The sequence below is a fragment of the Cucurbita pepo genome, chromosome 2 (assembly GCF_057944985.1).
Source record: "Cucurbita pepo subsp. pepo isolate OVF chromosome 2, ASM5794498v1, whole genome shotgun sequence".
NCBI classification, from domain to species: Eukaryota; Viridiplantae; Streptophyta; class Magnoliopsida; order Cucurbitales; family Cucurbitaceae; genus Cucurbita; species Cucurbita pepo.
In genome coordinates, this window is record NC_141799.1 from 16,093,728 (window position 1) to 16,113,085 (window position 19,358).

A 19,358-nucleotide genomic window follows, 5' to 3' on the forward strand; every position below is an offset into this window, starting at 1 on the left:
CAAGCAATGAAAAAAAATTAAAAATAAAAGCAAGTGAAACTGGTTTAATGCACGATAATCATAAAAACAGAGAGGTTTATACAGACTGTGAGTAGCTTGTCTGAAGTTAATAGAAAAAAGTAGCATAACCTACAAAAGATAGAGGTTGATGTTGGCAGGCTAATTCAAATACACCTGATTTTGAGACGCATATTATGCTGTTATTCTTGATCGCCCCTTCGCAATCCTTCGAGCAATCACTTTACGCCCACCCTTGGTTGCTTTGCTGCTCAGAGAAGAAAAAAAAAAATGGTCTTTTAATGCACATTTCGGAATGATTTGTTACCTTTTCCTTCTCAGCTAGTCTTGCCAACCAAACTAATTTACGTAGGCTGGTACTTTTTTTCCCCTAAGGCCACAAATCAACTCAGATAGGGTAGTCAAGTATTAAGGAAGCTGGACAACATATGATGCTATTAAATTGCCTGCGAGCCATGGTTCAGAGGCAAGAACGGTGAAATTTAGCTGATTAAGCCCACCCATCTAATTTCAGGAATGGACAAGGACATGATTGAGAGTGATTTCAATTTTCACGATTTTTAATAACTAAAATCATGTTTCACAGTGATTTTGAATACGACATGAGATTTTAACCATTTCAAAATTACTCCCAAACATGCCCATCCTCAAAGTGAGCCATTGTTCATGGGCAAGGACAGTGAAAGTTAGCTGATTAAGGCAACCTAAGTTTAGGAATGGCTAAACACATGTTTCAAAGTGATTTTGAATGAAACAAAAGAGATTTTGACCATTTCAAAGTTACTCCCGACCGTGTTCTAAGATTCCTATTTATAACAACTACCAACTTAACCATCAAGCTCTACCGAGCATGTTTAACCAAAGTATAACAGTATTTGCAGATTGTGAATTCTCCCTTGTGAAAACACTATATATATATATATATATATATATTTAAAAAGAATATAGATACAGAAAAGGCAATGGGGAGATACCGGGCAAAAAATCCATGATTCCTCTTCCGCCTGATGGTGCTAGGTTGAAAAGTCCTTTTAGGAAATAAGATCATTGGTTCTTGAGTGGAAGAATTATCTCCTGCGCAAACAAAAAAAAAAAAAAAAAAAAAAAAAAAAAAAGTAGTGCCTAACGACAGGTTACATTATCATCTGAGCCATGAAAATTGCTATCTATAACCATGAATCATAACTCGGACAGAAAGGTCAAAATATTCACTAACTACTTAAAACGAGTTTTCCATTATTCAAGATGCTCAACTTGCAGGGCACAACATTGAGAATGCTAAAGGAAATTTCTTTCACGAAGGCTGAAACTCAAGCTTAAATAGTCACAGTATTGCCTGCCCTCTCTTGTTGCCAGATCCCCAAAGAAACACCCAGTGAACCAACCTCCTAATTACCATATTCCCCTACTACCTAATCCTATCATTGAACTCCTGCCATAAAACACACCTTAAGAACAAGGTGTGGATAAAGAGCCTTTGATTGCTCTCAGGTTAGATGAGCTTCTACAAAATAGCTAGAAAGGCCATTTCCCACAAAGCTTCTCACTTTGTTCTGTAAAGGAGATGAAGCAACCACCTCCTCAACCATTGAATGACAACAACTATTATTAGCCGAGGAAACGCTGAAGTTCTCCAGAAAAAAGCCCCAAATGAAGGTGGCAAAGTTAAGTTTCCAAGGTACATGGTCCAAACTCTCTAAATTATATTGCACAAAAACACATCACTCGGAGCCCAACAGTATGGAGGAGGCCCTCTAGATAGAATGAATGGCGCTAATCCTCCCATTCAAAACCCCAAAAAGAAGGAAAAAACAGCATACACTACGAATTAACTCTAAAGATCAGTTCAAGCGGAACAGGCAAAAACAGCATACCGTCGGGTAAGAAGAACCGGAGCGAAGGAAGACCAAATGGGAAGAAGATGCCTTCAGATTCGAGCTTCCTCACCGATTCGGTATCATTCTGCTGCAAATGCTGAGCAGTCTGATGCTTAGAGAGTGAAGGAAACAGCATCGGAGTGACTTCAGCGCCGTGGCCATGAGACAAAGTTTGGGGACACCAAATCCTGCTAGTCTGATGCGCGGAATTCAATCGCAACCGATTGATCAAGGAATTTCCCGTCCGAACCAGAAGTGTGGACGCCATTACCAAATGAACGAGCTGAATAAACCCTAGAGATGATCAGAAGAGGATTCTTCTTCCACTTTTGGTTTTTAAAAAGTGCTGGTCCGGTCAAGGTTCGGCTCTCTCTGAAATCTTCGATTCGGTTTATTTTCTAAATCGACAAAAAATTAAAATGGAAAAATTAAAGAGTCATATTTATAAATTTAGTGGCTAAATATGCAAAATTTTAATTTTTCATGTCTATGTAGTTATCTTTTCTTAGTTTTCTTTATATTTCATCTCATGTATCACTAATATACTAACATTATGCCGATTAATCCTTGGTAATAAGATCATTATAAGATCATTATCATTGCTCCTATAGCTTCCAGCTCAAGAAGATTCAAGACAATGGAGGAGGGCTTTGGGGGAAAAAAAAAAATTATAAATGAGTCTCACAATTTCCTTAACAAGGATTCATGCATTTTAATTTCTATCTATTTTGAGTTCTTTCATCAAAACTTACTCATCAATGTTGATGTGTTTTTCCAAACATTTTCATATTCAAATTCTGTCTCAAATATGAAAACTGAAGACCACCAACAGCCCGAATGCATAATGCTTCTTTTCATACCATCAACGTAATTCTCAAAATAACTTTGTCTCGACATTGTTATACTAACCAAACATAATGAAGATCTTATCTTAGAAACAACAATCAAAGTTTCAAAAGATTTTGAACAAGATCATCATCAAAGTTAAAGGAAAAAGCTAGGAAATTACAAAGCTCATCCCACAATACTCCAATGTTGTACGCCGGATGATGCTTAACCAACCCAATTTGACAACACTAACTCTACAAGCAATTGGATAAATGTAAGTAACAAATCCAAGGTAAAATTAAAATGCCTAAACAAGGGAACGAAATAACAAAGTTTGCATTTCAATGTAATACATGGCCTGGTCTGCCCCGGCGAAAGCTTTTTATAGCACACCTAAAAGTTAGGATTAAGATATTTCAACTATTATCAGTTGTATGCTGAACACAAAGAAGATATAATGCAAAATGTTGTAGACTCGGAAGATAGATAAACAAACAAAACCCCCAAACATCTAACTGTTGATTAATAAATAAAAGAACAGAAACAATGTGATGTGATTGGTGGCTATTTTAATTTTTTAATTTTTTTTAAATCTACTAAATCAAATTCATGGGATGAGGAAAGAAGTGATTCAACTAAAAGAAATTAACTCCTCCCCATACCAAGCGAGCGACACCCCCTTCCCCTCCCCTCCCCTCCCCTCCCAACATCGTGTCTATATTTCCAATCATTTTCCTTGTCAGTTCAGTTCAAAGCAATGCGTCCGAAGAGCTTAGAAGAATCCAATACAAAGCAGTAAAACTGCATAGCAGCATCCGAGGGACTGTTTAATACTCGCGCCCCTTGTATGGCATTTCCTGTTGGTACAAATAGAAAAAAAATCCTCAAAATCTGTATAAGGCGAGCAGGATGAATGGGAACGAGATATAAACACAACACTCAACACTTTTGGTCCTTGAGATTTGAGTTGAGTTTCTATTTGGTCTTGAACTTGTGACACATTTGATCTCCAATTTTCAAATTTGATTTTTAATTTGTTCCTTAAGTTTGAAATTGGTTTTTATTTGATGCCCAAGTAACTTATTTAAGAAACGCATACCATCAATCCACGTTTAACTCCCACATCATCGGTTCATTAACTCAACTAACATCAACTCTACCAAGGATCACTTAGAAACCAATTTCAAATCTGAAGGAATAATTATAAATCAAATTCAAACATCCAACACCCATAATGTCACTTTTGAAGCCTCAAATGACCAAGTAGAAACTCAATTCCAATCAAAAAGACCAGAAGGGACAGGTTTGTAAATCCAAGTTCAAGTCTTGCGACCAAAAGTGTATTTTACCTCATGTTCTAAAAGGCAGAAATAAAACCAAAAGATCTAGAAGCAAAATCTAAAAGGCAACAATAAAACCAAAAGGTATCAAGACAATCAATGGACTCTTACAGGTTGGTAGCCCAGCATGTACATGGCAGGCCTGGGGTGGCCAAGAAGCATGGGTTGTGCATACTGCATTCAAAAGAACAAAAATTGTAATGTACAGCAACTTTGCCTTTGAAAAAAAGAGATTAAGAAAGTAATAACTTCATATTTCAGTAACCATACTTGAGGTCCATTTGGCTGTACATATGCATGTGGTGACTGCATTGGCGCAACCATTGGGTTAAATACAACAGGCTGATGACCTGCAAATGAAGGTCCAATCTGCAAAACCATGAAAAGTTGGGAACTATTACAGAAGAAGTGCATCAATCATAAATCTTCACACCATCGGAAAAGGTCAAGATCCATAAGATCTAGACGAAGTAGCAGATTCCAGCAGATATGACAGATCAACAGCTAAGAAAAAGGCATTCATATAAATGCAAATACAATTATATTTAATGTATGCTAATTTTTCAAGAGAAACAACAGAAGAAGACAATATATACATGTACTTACACCAACACCATAAGGCATCCCATGCATAGGTACTGCAGGCATGTTGCTCTGGTAGTAGAAGGAACCATCAGGTGCTGGTGAAGGTGGCCTAACAGGTGCTTGAGATGGGGTGAAACTCTTTGCATTAGGATTGAATTTAAATTCCTATTCACAATAGTAGGCAAAACATAAAAGAAGAGCCGAACATATTAGTTTTTAGCTGCAACGAACTATAAAACTTCATGGTTGTCATGGTTATAAGCCTATTGTCTTTGACTTGCTCGACAAACCCAGCAAAAAAAAAAAAAAAAAAAATCAGAAATACCTTAGCATGAGGATTAAGGGTTGACTTTTCAGAGGAGAGTGATCCTATTGATGAGCTAGGAGATAACACAGGACCACTGGAAGTACCAGCAGCACCATCAGAATTCAGTGATCTGGAACTACCAGGTCGTCCAGTAGGGTTCAACACTTGAACTTCTCCACGAGATTTTCCAGATTCTGGATCATCAGATAGTGCAGGAGGATTTAGCTTCTCATTATGCTTTGATGAAGCACAAGATGGAGCACGCAAGGCAACATCAGACAATATCCCTTCATCAGGTCCATCTTTCTTTAATGACTGCAAATCTATTGTTTCCATCACCAAATTGCAATTAGCGGCAAGTATTAACAAGTTGAAAAAAGTCAAACTTCTTGGTAAATTTAGGGAACATTCCGCATGTTGAATGCGATAAACAATGCAACGCATAGACCAGCAAGAGAAAATTACCCAGAAAAAAAAAATGGAAATGGAAAATACAATTTTTTTTCTAGACAGATTGACTATGGCCACTAATAGCATGTGATACATGTCACTTTAACTCGTCAAATCAAAATAATAACAGCATTCTAATAAGGTATAAGCTAGGAATTATACAGAAAATGGCTCACCGTCACATTTTGCAAATTGAGAGTCATTAGCTGCCTGCTGCAATAATAGAAAAATGGAACCAGTAAATCCTAAAAAACTATACAACAAGCAGCAAAGCAGAGATTCTACAAATGCTATTTTAAAACCTTACCCTGTCCTTTTCCACAGACTCCTCTGCATCATTCTCCCCATAATGTTTGTCTTGGATCCTATATTTCAGATGTTCAAACCAGAAATTCAACCACAATCATGAATCATGGCGTCTAAAAGTATCATTCAATACTGAGACGGTAAATCCATTTTCCTCCTAAAAATACTGTAGTATTGTAAAAGTAAAAACCTGCTTTCAATTTCCAAAGTAGGCCAACTTTTGCACGATGTTTCAGATGCCAGCTGTCTGGCATGATTAATGGGAGTAGATCTGGATAGATCTACACCAATATTTGTCTGAAAGGGTTGTGCTTGATTCTGCAAACCAGGACAAGTTAGCCTTCATTCATCTCTAGAGACAAGAAAAGATTATAAAACATCTACAAGAAAATCTATTTTCAAGTTAACTGTTTACAGCAGAATATATACCAAGCAGGATAAATAACCAAACAAACTATCCACAACACCAACTTGAGACAACTTATCAAATTTTGAGTTTTACTAATCATAGAAATACAGAACGTTATGCAAGGGCGAAGTTATAGTAAACCTAAATTGTCCAGATAACGGAATGAGTTCTTGGAATTTGAAGTGTTTATGCTGTCATTATTATATATTTACTTTTTTTAAAAAATAAAAACTAATAACTTGAGCTAGGTAAAATTATATATCAAGATATTCCAAGCCTTCATCCAGTTTTTTTTTTTTTTTTTTTTTTTAAATATATGAAAAACTGGTCAGATAAGCCTAAATAGTAATAATAAGATGCTTAGGCTTGAAGATATGAGATGACATGATTTCCATAGGGAAGAGTATAAATATTGTAATATGTTCAGAACTCAAGGACACATTTATACAACCTATAAAACAGATCCTGTTCAAGTCAGGTCGTTAACTATTGTAATATTTTCCTTCATATATTTGAGAATAGAAAAAAAAAAAAAAAATTGAGCCGTGGATCATTAAAAGTTAATCTTCATGCATTCAAACACAGATTTTTGGAATGATTATCCATTGGAGGTTACATGTCCCAGAAAAATGTAAAACAGACTAGGTTAACAGATTAAAACAGCCACCACTATTTTCCAAAAGATATCTGATCAAGATACTGAAGAATTGAAATCACAAGGAGATTATAATAAAAGCTAATTGAAGAAATACCAATGATGAAGAGCCTGAGACAGAAGCTACATCACTGCATTTTCCAGAGAATGTGCCTGCAAACATAATGTCAGAGCCAGAAGACCCCCCAAAGGTTTCCATATTACGTGAATTGAATGATATTTCTTCATTTTCATCATATCCACTATCATCAGCCACCTTCCCACGAACAACAGAAGAGAATCTAGTTTCCTCATCAATATCAAACTTATCGTGGAGGTCAATGCCTCTTTCCTGTTTAAACACAATAGAAGGCAAAATATTGAGTTCCAGAAAAGTTTACTCAAATTCTATGCCCGAGAAATGCAATCAGATGTCAAAAACTACCTTACCTCTGCTAAATGAAGATCTTCAGTGTCCTCACCCTCTATTTCTCTAGCTATCCTTGAAGCTTCCTTTTCCAACTCTCTTGTTTGAGGGCCCCTCTCAAGCCTTGTGGTATAAAGTTCTTCATCAAAAGTGCTTTTGACTCCAAAAAGTTTTTCATTAGCTTCAAACTGATCCCAACTTCTAAAACAAGCAACAGCATGAAGCACATTTAAAATTATATATAAGAATGAAACAAAAGTAATGTAAAAACCTTACAAGAAACATATACAAAAGTTATATTAACTGCTTCAGGAACTGACGTTCCATACCTAATAAGACACCCCTGTAAGAATATAAGATTACCTGCAATTATACCCTTGGAGATTCATTGCTAAATTCTAAGTAACCAATGAGAACAATCACATAAATAAACAAAATAAACCTCAGACACGAGCTATAGACACCCATCCATCATCAAAAGCTTAAAATTAAAAAATATAGAAATTCATGAAGATAAATATGCCTTAAACTCAAGCCCATAAAATGCATTTAATTTTTGCATCCAACTTTGTCATACTATTTTTTTTTTCTGCCAATAATGACATTGTTTTGTGAAAAAATATTTGTTTTAAAGATACGTAGACGAACAAGCTGTAGCTGATAGGTCCAAACGTTCACAAAATTATTGTACTAGATCAATTACTTGATGATGGATATAAAAAGAAAATGACACAACATCATTCAACACTAATAATAACACTTCACAAGTTCTACCCTTCTTTTTTTTGTAATAATAGTTTTTAAATTAAAAATGGAAAGGACGAAGTAGTTCATAAAGAAATAATTTACATGAAAGAGTGGGAGACTACATAAATTATCTAACAAAAAAAAAAAAAAAAAAAAAAAAAATCACTAGAAAGATATACCAGCGTACCCTCGCTTGCTAGAAAGTGAAAATTCGGAAAATTCCCAAAATGAAGCCCTAAAAAACTATGCACCGAGCTCAATTCCATATAGTCATCATACCAGGGGCACAATCCAAGAGATAAGCCAACTCTCTTCAACCATATGCCAAATAAATGGCAAAAGCCCAATAACCCAAAAGGAAATTTGATCTTAATGATAAATATGGGCCTCAGCTAAAAGATATGAAGGGACAATGGCAGAGCCATGATCAAGATCCTTCCACACAACATTACACAAATAAGGCAGGAGGAAACTTGCTTCCAGAATGAGATCATTGAAATTAATCTTCCCACACCACCAACGAATCAAGAAAATGATAAAGCTGAAGTGCACTTTAGCTCTCAACGTTTGTTTGCAAAAGTGGAGCAAGAACCATGTAAGGAAGAAAAAAACTCAAGGTCTCAGGAATCCTAAAATGAGCTGTGCAAAAGAAGCACAACATAGAATCTGAGTCTATAATCTCTTACACTACAGGGGTACCATTGGGATTAAAATTCCTCAACACATAGAATATAAAATATCCCAACTTCAGGAATAAACAATGCTGTGTATTTATGTAATTTGGACGTAGTTATGAAATAAAATGACTAGCATGGTTCCAGTTTGGGCCTAAATGAGCAAAAGTAAATCGACTTGATAGAAAAATAAGTAAATGCGGGGAATGAATGGGTTGCAATCACATTACAGGGGAACTCCACATGAATAGATAATTTCCAAAAGAAAAGATAAGTAAACAAGGTCTCAGGGAAGTGCATAATAACCTATTCCATGGACAGTCAAAGATGCTATCCAGTTCAGGAAATTGAGGGCTGTCATCATCAGGTATCCATGGTTTCAATTCTCTTTCTGCTTCAACGTGACAAGAATGTGAAATAAAAGAGTCTATCAAAAGTTCCTGATTTTCATTATGAACTTCATTTGACAGTCCATCCTTTGTAACAGTCACATCCTGGAATCAATTGTTTTGCATAATGTTCAGATTATTGAAGACAGAGAAAAAAAAAAAAAAAATGGATATGAGAAACCACACATTAATAGTCAATTTTCATGGTCATCAGTTATTAACATAATATTCCATCGATATACTATAAAAGAAATCACACAACCGCATGATATTATCACAAAAGTGGAACAAAAGATTAAGACTCTTGCAAAAGCTGAACCTTAGCTATAACTTGCACCAGTTCTTTAGCTGGTATTACCAAAGTCCTGGAAGGTGCCTGAATCAAAGAGTCTCCAATGGGTTTCTGCCCCCGAGAAGAAGTATCCTTTGTCAAGTGTGCCATTTTTAATATAATTCCTGAAAATAAGGTTCAAATAAACACTGCTGGAGGCACCAAACCATAAAATTACAGATGATGATAAAAAAATGGTTACAAAGCTGCTCGTCAAATGCATTGGTTGAGAACATACCAAAATCTTTTTCAGCATTGGTTGAATGGAATATTCCACTGTACATAGATCCATTTTTAACCTGAACGTCTACATGTTGCCCAACAAAACATGTTGTTAAATACACTAATCTATCACCAGAGGAACTCCCAAAACTTTCGTCTTTGCTGCCAGCCAGTGCTCCTGTATAAACAAATATTAGAGAGAGGAATATCAAGTAGAACACATTTTCTTAAAAATAAATAAATAAAAGAACTTGTAAATGAAACTCACTTGCATTAGTTAATCGGCTGGGATTCGACTTTCCTGGCTGAAATTTATTCACAAACTTAGCTGCTACATCCCTATCGCCTCTACGACGTCCAAAACCATTAGCAGAAAGCTTGGAATGTATGGATTGTTGTAGATTCATATCAGTAGCAATCCAGAACCTATTGAGTGAAGGACAAAATTTAGGGGGTCATTTTTCTGCCAAAATCATTAATGTGTTTGAATTAATATCATGCTTCCTATGCATAAGTAACACGCAGAATATTCTGGAAGATCATTAGCCCTTAGAAATTATTGAAACAAACTACCAGCACCACTATGATTTTCTAGTGCCATATTGAGAAGAGGCAGACAAAAATCATCTGGTTAAGCTCTAGAAAAATAGTAGAATTCTTATGGAATTGAAGGAAATTCAGGGACTGACTTAAATTTGCGACATGTCCTCGGTGTACCAAAAAAAAAAGATGTAAGTTGTAGTCGCGAAGAAGTTTTCTATTGGTCCTTTTTTTTTTCTTTTCTTTTTTACGTATAATCAGTGAAAACCCTTGTCTTACTAAAAAACATGACTTTTATAACCTAACCATTAGGTACTATGTTAGTGGAAATAACAAAACAATTGTTATTTACGTAATTATGACATTAAGTTGCGCTATCTATTAAAAGTCAGTATAAGTTTTGAGGAAGATGATATCACATACGAAATATTGACTAAATATAAATCGAACAAAGTAGATGCAATTAAAGAACTCGACAACGGATCAACATTGAAAAAACATTAATCTACTTTCTTATTAATGCCAATCATCTTGCGGTCTAAAACAAGCACGTGTTAAAAGAGAAACATGTGAATGGATGTGAAATCGATTAAATTACCGAACTTACGGTAAAGTTTACTGTCCACGCATGCAATATCTCTCCGACTTCGAAACACCAATTTCGAAGACAGAGCAAACTAAACGACGTCTAGCAGCAGGATCGTGAAAAATAGTACTACTGATAACACAACAAAAAGAAAACAAGAATAGTAGAATTATTCGGATAAGGAATGAAAAATAACGATAAAATCAAATCAAATCATGTTTCCGCAAGAAAATGCAACCGAAACAGGAGAAATTAACAATTCAAAGTTTATAAATCTACCAAGTGCCGGAAGGTAAATTGAAAAACTTCAACAAGCAGCTCATGAAAGTGAACCTCGAACCTATTTACTTCAATATTCTTTCCAATTTTATCGTCCGTTTTCTTAAATCATCCAAAAGATGCCAAGCCACTAAAAACCAAATCCCCTAGAAATTGAAGCTCCAATAGAGAAAACAGAAAATACCAACAACTCCAGAGCAGAAAGAAGCAAAAGAAACGAAATCAAAACTACAACATCCAAAACATGATCCTCACCTGAATAGACGCGAGGAAACAATTAAATTAGCTGCAAAAAAAAAGAGAGCCGCGGATGAAAACCGGGACGGTGTATTCAGTTAGGGTTTATGGAAGTGTGCTGACGAGGAAGGGACGCTGCTTGCTTCCTTGGGGTAAAAATTAGGGTTTGTTTGTGGTGCTACGAACGCAGAGAGATAGAGAGATCAAGGATGGTGATGAGAAAGAGACCGCAGAGAGAGAGAGAGAGAGAGAGAAGGAGAGAGTTGCGGGCTCCAAGCTATGGAAGAAAAAAGATATTCGGGTGTGAGAAAGGGCGCAAAAGGGTAGACTGCGCTGGCATTTAAGGATTCTTTGGCGGACTAAATTTGTTTGGGGATAGAAATAGAATTATAGGACATTGTTGATTCAATTTTGTCCCCTTTTCTTTCTTTCATAAGATTATTAAATTATTTAGGTTGAATTATAGGAACTTTTCGAACAATTATCGATCAACATCTTAAAGGTTTGATTATCGATCAACAAGTTAGAGGTATTTCAACTTTCAATTTTTGTGTCCAACAGATCGCTCAACTGTAAAAGTGTTTATTAAATTATAAATTTTTTATTACTCTCAATTTCATTTTTGAAAAATGCAAAAATCAACTTTATGATTAAGAAATGAATTAAAAAAATATATTAAATGTATATATACTATTATTTAAATCTTAGATAAATGTACCTAATCCTTGACGGCGAGGGGGCTTTTTTGCAATTTTGACAAAGTTGGAGGATGTATACGGTAATAAAAATATAAGCAACGACTTTCATGAAGCCGAACCCAATGTCTCGTCGTTGAAGAGGGAGGGTTAAAACGTTTTCAAAACCCTTGGTTCCAAACCCCTCCCCCTCCGAAGCCGTCCTCTGTTCTTGGACTTTCATCGAATGCAAACCCTAATTCAAAATTTTCCTTCTTTCTTCAACTATTCTGTATAACCGTCTGATTTGTAGCCTTCTTCGCCGTTAATTATCAGTATCCCTTTCGTTTTCGCATACTATTCCTTTGCTTCTCCTTCGCCATACCGTCGGAAATGGTATCTGGCTTGAGAATCGAAGGTGGTACTCAGATACTCCCGGCTCGCGTCCGGAAAACCATCCAATCCATTAAAGAGATCGTGGGCGACCACTCCGATGCTGATATATACACAACTCTCAAGGAAACCAATATGGATCCTAATGAAACTGCGCAGAAGTTGCTCAACCAAGGTATTTCTTTCGTCACTCTTGGCTTGATTTTCTTTGCTTTTTTTTTTTTTTTTCTTTTTTCATGGTTTGCAATGCTCCTTGCGCTAAGAAAGTTCATTGTTCTTAAGACGTGAAGATGACCCACATTCTTTCGTTGGGTGTTTTTGTTTTGCTTTGTTTTGTGTATTTTTATTTTTAATTTTGGGGGTCGCGTGTTTTGCCTGGGACAATGGGCGCACGCTCCTTCTGTTGGGGCAGTGGGAAATTCAAAATTTTGTTTTTGATGATTTAGGAAGTCATTTAACGATGATGTTTTCCACCCCACCGTGGCAAGTTGCCCAGTTGCGTTAATTTTCAGAAACTAGCTGATAATTTTTTACCGGTGATACAGTCGAGTCTAGTTTTGTGTTATTATGTTATTCATTTACCACGATTGATTAATTACCTGAATTTTTAAATCATTTTGTTGATTGCACTGAGAAATTAGCAGTCACTTGGCGACATCAATTAGTTGGGAGGAAATTTTCAGTTTACGCGATTCTTTCCCCTCCATGTTCGTATCAGTTCATCTTATGTTCGTTAGCTAGATTCTGTCTTTTGTTATACAACTTGAGAAAATTTCAATGGCTATTTATCTTTTTTGTGTGGTGATACTTGATAGTTAAGTTGGTTTTCCAGATTGGACTATGTATCGACCATTGCATCGTGACATCGTCCAGTTTTTTTGGTCAAGTGCTCAATGCAGAGTTTGAGAAAGTCTTTAGCATCTAATTTATTTGCTGGATGTGTGTAGAGAATGTATGCCTATTTTGCCTTCACTTCGTTTTTTAGCTAATTATCTGTTTTGGAAAGTATACTTGCTTCTAGTGTTTGAAAAGCAAATTTAAAATAGTCATCACAAATAAAAATGACGTTGATTCAACCAAGACACTGTGGGTTCATGTTCAACGAGAGGGTATATGATCAACGAATTACTGACTATTCATATTTTGGGAATTATGCCTGCCATTAGTTTTCCAACCATGCCGGTACACCAATGTTCTGGTACTATGCATATGATCTATATGTACTAGTTGCGCCGACTTATATTGGGTATAAAAAATCGAAATTTTTGAAAGAAAGTGGAAGAGAAAGCAGTACAAGTAAATAGAGATGTTCTGTAATCAGCCAGAATAAGCCACTGATTTGAACTTAATTTATATGTTGTATAAAAGGATATATAATTTCATTGTACGTTTTTCTGCCTTTTTATTTGTATGGATTGTAATTTTTCTGTCATATTTTTCGATCACATATAAATTCAGTTATCTCATTATACTAGTTATTTTTCAGATCCATTTCGCGAAGTGAAGAGAAGAAGAGATAAGAAGAAGGAGGTATGATCACGCAGTTTGGTTTCTTCGTTAGCCATAAACATCATTTGTCTTTTCTCTATAGTAATTGCAGCCAGCTGTCAGTAACAGATATGATATAGTTATACAGCATGTTTTAAATTATATCTTCACAAATTGCGTCTTTTCCTTGATAATGGCTGATGTTTTGAAAGGCCGAGATGGTATAGTGGCAATGTCGAATTATGTAGTTTTAAATACAAAATTATTATGAGTAATAATAAGCACAAAATAAGTCCCACATGTATATTCTTTCTTCCATAAATTATTATGATCATTTTTCATTACAACGTACGTGATTACCTTTTTCTTCAACCTTTTTCTTCAACTTTTTTCATCATCTTTTTTTGAAGCTACTCACTTATCTTGGTTGTTCTGCTGTATGCAATTTTTATTTATTTATTTCTGGACATAATAGTAATATTCTAGATTTGTTCTACTCTTCTCAGAATTTGTTGTTTTGTCCACTGAAGAGTACTGCTGTCATGTTTTTTAAATTTTTTATGCAACCGTCTGCCATACTAGAGGCCCTGAATTCCTGACTGATCGTATTCCATAGATCTAATCGGTTCGGATACAGAAAAACCAAGGCTATGAGTTATTGACCGTTTTAGTTTTTCTTCCAGTATTCCTCATGCTCATTTCGTGTCTAGCTATATCATTTTATATTCCCTTTGAAATCATTTTTTAAAAATAAAATTCTTATGGCTGCTAGTTTTTAATGTTTACCTTGAAATATGATTAACTAGAAACTGAGGTTGTGGGCGTGTTGTGTCCTCAGAACATGGGGTACAAAGGTCCATTGGATGCGCAAAGACATTCTGAGGATGTGAGACAAGGGACAAAGGTATATACATTGTCTGACCGTAATGTCCGGAGAGGGGCCTATGCAAAAAGTTCTTGGCCTGGTACTTTTTAATCTTTGCCTATTATTTTTCTTGAAGCACTATAAGCTGCAGATTCTAAACTTATTTTTGAAGCCTGTTGATGAAGTTCACACTTATGGTTGCTCATTTAGAATCAAAAGAATTTGATTTCACTCCTTTCCATCACCTAATTTTAGTCGGAAGAAAGATAATGCATAACAGAGATGAACATGAAAAAATTGAATGGATTTATGGTTTATCGGCATGCACTTATTATGCTTATTGTATTGGTTTTCTTGCTCTAATATGCTCATTGAACTACTTGATGATTAGTTTACATAATCTAGGTATCAGCAAAGAGTTCCGCATTGTAAGAGACAATAGAGTTAATCGAAATACAGTAAAACCTGCACTTCCACATTTGGCAATATCCACCAATGAGTTGTCTACAACCGTGTCAAAAACAGGGTATGCATCATTTATTCTCCTCTTTTTCTTCGTCTTTTCTTCTTTTAGCCTTTTTGTACTTTATAGTTTGCTTAGTATTTTTTGTTTCACCCTTTATAAATATACATCTATTTCTCACGACTGCACTTGTTTTGGTATTAAATTAAATTGTAAACAATGGTTAGAGAGGAATGAAGGTGCTTTCAGTGGTTAGGATAGGATGGAAGTATTTCTTGTAGGGCTTATTTTATAGCCTTTCTCTTGTCATCTTTGATGAAGGGATTTGCTATTACAAAAACTCCTCTTCCTTCATGAAGAAGTGTTCAATTTCAAATAACAATGTTAAACAAGTAGCTGTGCTGTGATTTTGTAATGCGTGGGTTCATTATCTGCCTTGAAAGATGTTGGACTTCTGTGTATTTATGGCATTGTGTTGATGTGCTCAATTTCAAATAACATGTCAAGCACGTTCATTTTACACTGATGAATATTCAATTTAGCATTTGACTTGGAAACCTATTTTGGGTTCTCTAAGGTGGATTATTCTGTGTCAATATCTTGAGGCTTGACTTCCCTTTCTTCTTCCTCAAAATAATCTGTTCATTGATCTGATTTGAATATTAATTGAATTCAATGTCTGGACATCTAATTTTACTTATTTATTCATCATCAGTATCAACCCAAAAGGAGCACAGGGGCCCTCTGGTGGTAGGATATCACAAGTGTCTTTCCGGAAAACTGATTCACATCCCAACAATCAACGAGATGGTTATTCAACTGAAATGTTCCAGAAAGAGTTAAGGGATGATGTGGGAGTTTCCATGTTGAGTTCTATTCCAGATACGAACTTAGTGAAGCCGAATGATTCTGAGCAACGTTCTGCTGTGTTGGCGTCAAATGGTGCTGCTGTTGGTCTATATTCTTCTTCCACAGATCCAGTACATGTACCATCCCCAGATTCTAGATCATCTGCTGCAGTTGGAGCTATAAAACGTGAAGTTGGGGTAGTAGGTGTTCGGAGGCAATTAAAAGACATTTCCATAGACCAGTCTTCAGGACCTAGTCTGTCTCTCACAAATTCTGTTACTGGAAGGGATTGTTCTTCTACAGATTCATTTCAACCACTAGGCTCCATTTCTAAAGGCGAACATCTTAGTCAAATGAATGAATCCGTGATTCCTGGCCTGGCAGGCAGCAGATCAACGTTAAATAATCAGCATAGCAGCAGGCAACACCAACCAACTATGGGTCATCAGAAAGGTATTGTAGCGTGTTCCTTTTTTTAAAGTTTAATTTTAAATTTTTTGTACTTTTGTTTTAAGGAGAAAAACACTGAGTTACCTTACTTTTTGTATGGTGTTTCTTAGACGAGCATGCATGTCTGTACTCCTCTTTTCCATTTGTGTGTGTTTACTTAAGGAATTCATCAAATTTTAGGATAGAGTTTACCATCGTCTTTGATACAGCTTCCCAGCATAACAAGGAGTGGAAACCTAAGTCCAGCCAGAAGTTGAGCACTAGTAATCCTGGAGTAATAGGAACACCCTCAAAATCCAAATCTCCTACTGATGAGTCCAGAGAGCTGCCTTCTGAAGCTGCTAATGTTCAAGACAAGCTTGCAAGAGTAGACCTTCATGAGAACCAGAACGTTATCATAGCTGAGCATATTAGAGTTCCTGATAATGACCAATATGGACTGGTCTTCGGCAGTTTTGGGGCAGAATTTGATTCTTCTACAGGTCTGTTGTCAGGATTGCAAGCCGTTAGAGGTCCAGAGGAATTGAGTGTAGAATCATCATCGAGGTTTGTATATATTTTATATTCCTCCATCTTTAAGGCCCGTCTGACTAAAATTGTATCACTAGGTAATTCATCGCGACTCAAAGGTTTCCCTAGTGTAGTATTAATATCTTTCAAACTGATTTGGGGCATGGAGTTTTGAGCATTCCTATATGAGATCCTATATCTTTCAAACTGATTTGGGGCATGGAGTTTTGAGCATTCCTATATCTTTCAAACTGATTTGGGGCATGGAGTTTTGAGTATTAATAGTATAAAATAACCTGACAAGTATCTGTGAAAGATTTATTTATTATTTTTTTTTTTTCATGGGATTCACGCTTCATGCTTGTAATTTTATTCTTTTACTGATATTATCCATCTGGCAATGTTTTAGCAGTCAATCAATATCTGCTCCGGAGATCTCTACTGATGATGCTTCTGGCAGCAGGCAGGTCAATTTGCTGGATGATCAGGTCCGCAGTTCAGAGTCTAATTCACCAGATTCTGGTACAGCAACTGAGCTTCAGTCAGCAGATAAAAGAGAATCTTCTAGTTCCCAGGCTCTAAATACGTATGCAGAGATTGGAATTGTTCGAGAGAGAAGTCCAAAATATGTTCCCACTTCACAACATCAAAATCCTTTTGAGTTACCTGGATTTTCGGTGAGTTTGCATTAGATTATTAATTTTTGATGTAGCTGCTGAGAATTGAGATATTTTATATTCCTACTGCATTAATGGTTTAAAGGCTTGTGGTTCCAGAGACTATAATGTTGCCGTTACTATTCCCTTAGTTTTTTTGTAAGCAAACCCTTTTCATTCCTTGATATTTATTGGTTTTATGAGCAGGCGTATGATCCACAGACTGGCTATGACATACCTTATTTTCGACCAACAGTGGATGAAACTGTTAGGGTGCAAGGCTTACCGTCTCAAGAGGTAAGATTAGTTGTTTACATAATGTTTTCTGTCGTGTTTATTAACTTCTGGGTCCATGTATGTTTTGAGCTTCAAATAGTTGTAATGAATGTTTTCATCTTCCTGGAGTAGTTTAGTCTACTGCACGAAGTAGCATTGTTTCGTTCACTCACTTTTCAATCTCTGACTCTAGGCGGTTAACTCTCATGCTACTAGCAGCATCCCTACATCAACAATTCCTATGGTGCAACAGCAGCAAACTCCTGTTGCCCAGATGTATCCACAAGTTCATGTTTCCCATTTTTCAAATCTCATGCCATATCGACAGTTCCTATCTCCTGTTTTTGTTCCACCATTGGCCATGCCTGGTTATTCTAGTAGCCCAGCATATCCTCATCCGTCCAACGGTAACAGTTACCTGGTGATGCCTGGTGGTAGTACTCACATGAATGCAAATAACCTGAAGTATGGAATCCAGCCGTTTAAGACTATTCCGGCTGGCAGTCCGGCAGGGTTTGGAAACTTCAATAATCCTGCTGGGTTTGCCATGAATGCTCCTGGTGTAGTTGGGAGTGCAAATGGACTTGAAGATTCATCTCGAATCAAGTACAAAGATGGCAACCTTTATGTTCCGAATGCACAGGTTAGTACTTATCATTACCACGGATTGGCTATAGGTTTTAGTATTTACATGCATACTTGTGAACTTGATATCATTTCATGTGGCTTGTTGGTGCATGTAATGTGCTATCTCTTTATTTAGAGGGGGAGAGGAAGGAAATGGGATTGAAAACACCAAAAGGCCTTGTTTAGCAAAAGTTTTTGCGTACTTTGTGACCTGGGGGAGATGACCTTTACGCAAATGACACTGGCATGTTTGTTTTATCTGGATTATCGTGATATCAGGCGCTCTCAAGCCAGTCAGATCCTTTTATTATTATAATATAAAGTAGTTTAAAATATTAGTATATTTATTGTTTCAGGCTGAGACATCTGAAATTTGGATTCAAAACCCAAGAGATCTTCCAGGTTTGCAATCGGCTTCATATTACAGCATGCCTGGGCAAACTCCTCATGGTGCTTATTTGCCTTCTCATACCGGGCATGCTTCCTTCGGTGCGCAGTCTACACACATGCAATTTCCCGGATTGTACCATCCACCTCCACAGCCTGCCCCTATTGGAAATCCTCATCACATGGGGCCTGGGATGGGTGGTAATGTTGGAGTGGCTGGTGCCACCCCTGGGCCACAAGTTGGTGCTTTCCAGCAGCCACAGTTGGGTCATCTTAATTGGACAACTAATTTCTAGCGAAATGGGAAGCAAGAGAACTGTGAAGCTAACCCCCTTTATCATACAAGGGACTGAAGTAGTCATAAATGTTTTATATTTTTGTCATATGTGTAATCGATAACCTTCTCATATTCAATGTAGTATGCGGTTTTCTCCATTTGCATCAATTTCATCTGCTGTTTCTGTTATCCATTTGTCATGCTAGCTATAATAATCAAGGTGATGTACGATATAACAGAGCAACACAGTTGGATAA

The 19,358-nt window shown here is 36.3% G+C and overlaps 3 protein-coding genes across 9 annotated transcripts; 1 reads left to right on the forward strand and 2 right to left on the reverse strand.

Annotated features, from left to right (window-relative positions):
- Window positions 1-40: 40 nt before the first annotated feature.
- On the reverse strand, window positions 41-2,254 carry LOC111787851 (uncharacterized). The gene is made up of 3 exons (XM_023667919.2): window positions 1,893-2,254; window positions 993-1,092; window positions 41-265 (listed from the first exon to the last, which is right to left on the reverse strand). Exons 1-3 carry the CDS (start codon window positions 2,161-2,163, stop codon window positions 193-195), a joined length of 444 nt encoding a protein of 147 aa, XP_023523687.1. The 5' UTR covers window positions 2,164-2,254; the 3' UTR covers window positions 41-192.
- Window positions 2,255-3,039: 785 nt separating this feature from the next.
- Window positions 3,040-11,508, reverse strand: LOC111788557 (polyadenylate-binding protein-interacting protein 3). 5 transcript variants are annotated; one of them, XM_087121190.1, is made up of 15 exons: window positions 11,205-11,508; window positions 9,813-9,970; window positions 9,561-9,722; window positions 9,350-9,447; window positions 8,909-9,096; window positions 7,205-7,382; window positions 6,873-7,106; window positions 5,902-6,029; window positions 5,713-5,770; window positions 5,582-5,618; window positions 4,974-5,278; window positions 4,670-4,813; window positions 4,334-4,432; window positions 4,175-4,237; window positions 3,040-3,580 (listed from the first exon to the last, which is right to left on the reverse strand). In XM_087121190.1, exons 2-15 carry the CDS (start codon window positions 9,949-9,951, stop codon window positions 3,551-3,553), a joined length of 1,863 nt encoding a protein of 620 aa, XP_086977316.1. In that variant the 5' UTR covers window positions 9,952-9,970; window positions 11,205-11,508; the 3' UTR covers window positions 3,040-3,550. The 5 variants fall into 5 exon arrangements, with proteins under 5 accessions (XP_086977316.1, XP_086977315.1, XP_086977320.1 ...); XM_087121189.1 differs by having other exon boundaries at window positions 9,311-9,447; window positions 11,205-11,507; XM_087121194.1 differs by lacking the exons at window positions 9,813-9,970; window positions 11,205-11,508 and having other exon boundaries at window positions 9,350-9,471; window positions 9,561-9,701.
- Window positions 11,509-12,017: 509 nt separating this feature from the next.
- Window positions 12,018-19,269, forward strand: LOC111788585 (uncharacterized). 3 transcript variants are annotated; one of them, XM_023668968.2, is made up of 10 exons: window positions 12,018-12,428; window positions 13,740-13,783; window positions 14,580-14,706; window positions 15,012-15,132; window positions 15,785-16,371; window positions 16,578-16,914; window positions 17,288-17,555; window positions 17,742-17,831; window positions 18,004-18,453; window positions 18,794-19,269. In XM_023668968.2, the coding sequence occupies exons 1-10, from the start codon at window positions 12,254-12,256 to the stop codon at window positions 19,118-19,120; spliced, it is 2,526 nt and encodes an 841-aa protein (XP_023524736.2). In that variant the 5' UTR covers window positions 12,018-12,253; the 3' UTR covers window positions 19,121-19,269. The 3 variants fall into 3 exon arrangements, with proteins under 3 accessions (XP_023524736.2, XP_023524738.2, XP_023524737.2); XM_023668970.2 differs by having other exon boundaries at window positions 17,342-17,555; XM_023668969.2 differs by having other exon boundaries at window positions 12,019-12,428; window positions 17,291-17,555.
- Window positions 19,270-19,358: the final 89 nt, after the last annotated feature.

Bases quoted from the DNA above. Each gene is read 5' to 3' on its own strand.
- LOC111787851 (XM_023667919.2), bottom strand. From the start codon at position 2,163: ATGGCGTCCACACTTCTGGTTCGGACGGGAAATTCCTTGATCAATCGG. The intron at 1,093-1,892 runs GTATGCTGTTTT...TTGTTTGCGCAG, and splicing joins CCGGTTCTTCTTACCCGACG to GAGATAATTCTTCCACTCAA. The intron at 266-992 runs GTATCTCCCCAT...TTCTCTGAGCAG, and splicing joins AATCATGGATTTTTTGCCCG to CAAAGCAACCAAGGGTGGGC.
- LOC111788557 (XM_087121189.1), bottom strand. From the start codon at position 9,951: ATGAATCTACAACAATCCATACATTCCAAGCTTTCTGCTAATGGTTTT. The intron at 4,814-4,973 runs GTATTTCTGATT...TATTGTGAATAG, and splicing joins CCCTTAATCCTCATGCTAAG to GAATTTAAATTCAATCCTAA. The intron at 4,433-4,669 runs GTAAGTACATGT...ATGGTTTTGCAG, and splicing joins GGATGCCTTATGGTGTTGGT to ATTGGACCTTCATTTGCAGG.
- LOC111788585 (XM_023668968.2), top strand. From the start codon at position 12,254: ATGGTATCTGGCTTGAGAATCGAAGGTGGTACTCAGATACTCCCGGCT. The intron at 15,133-15,784 runs GTATGCATCATT...ATTCATCATCAG, and splicing joins ACAACCGTGTCAAAAACAGG to TATCAACCCAAAAGGAGCAC. The intron at 16,915-17,287 runs GTTTGTATATAT...GCAATGTTTTAG, and splicing joins AGTGTAGAATCATCATCGAG to CAGTCAATCAATATCTGCTC.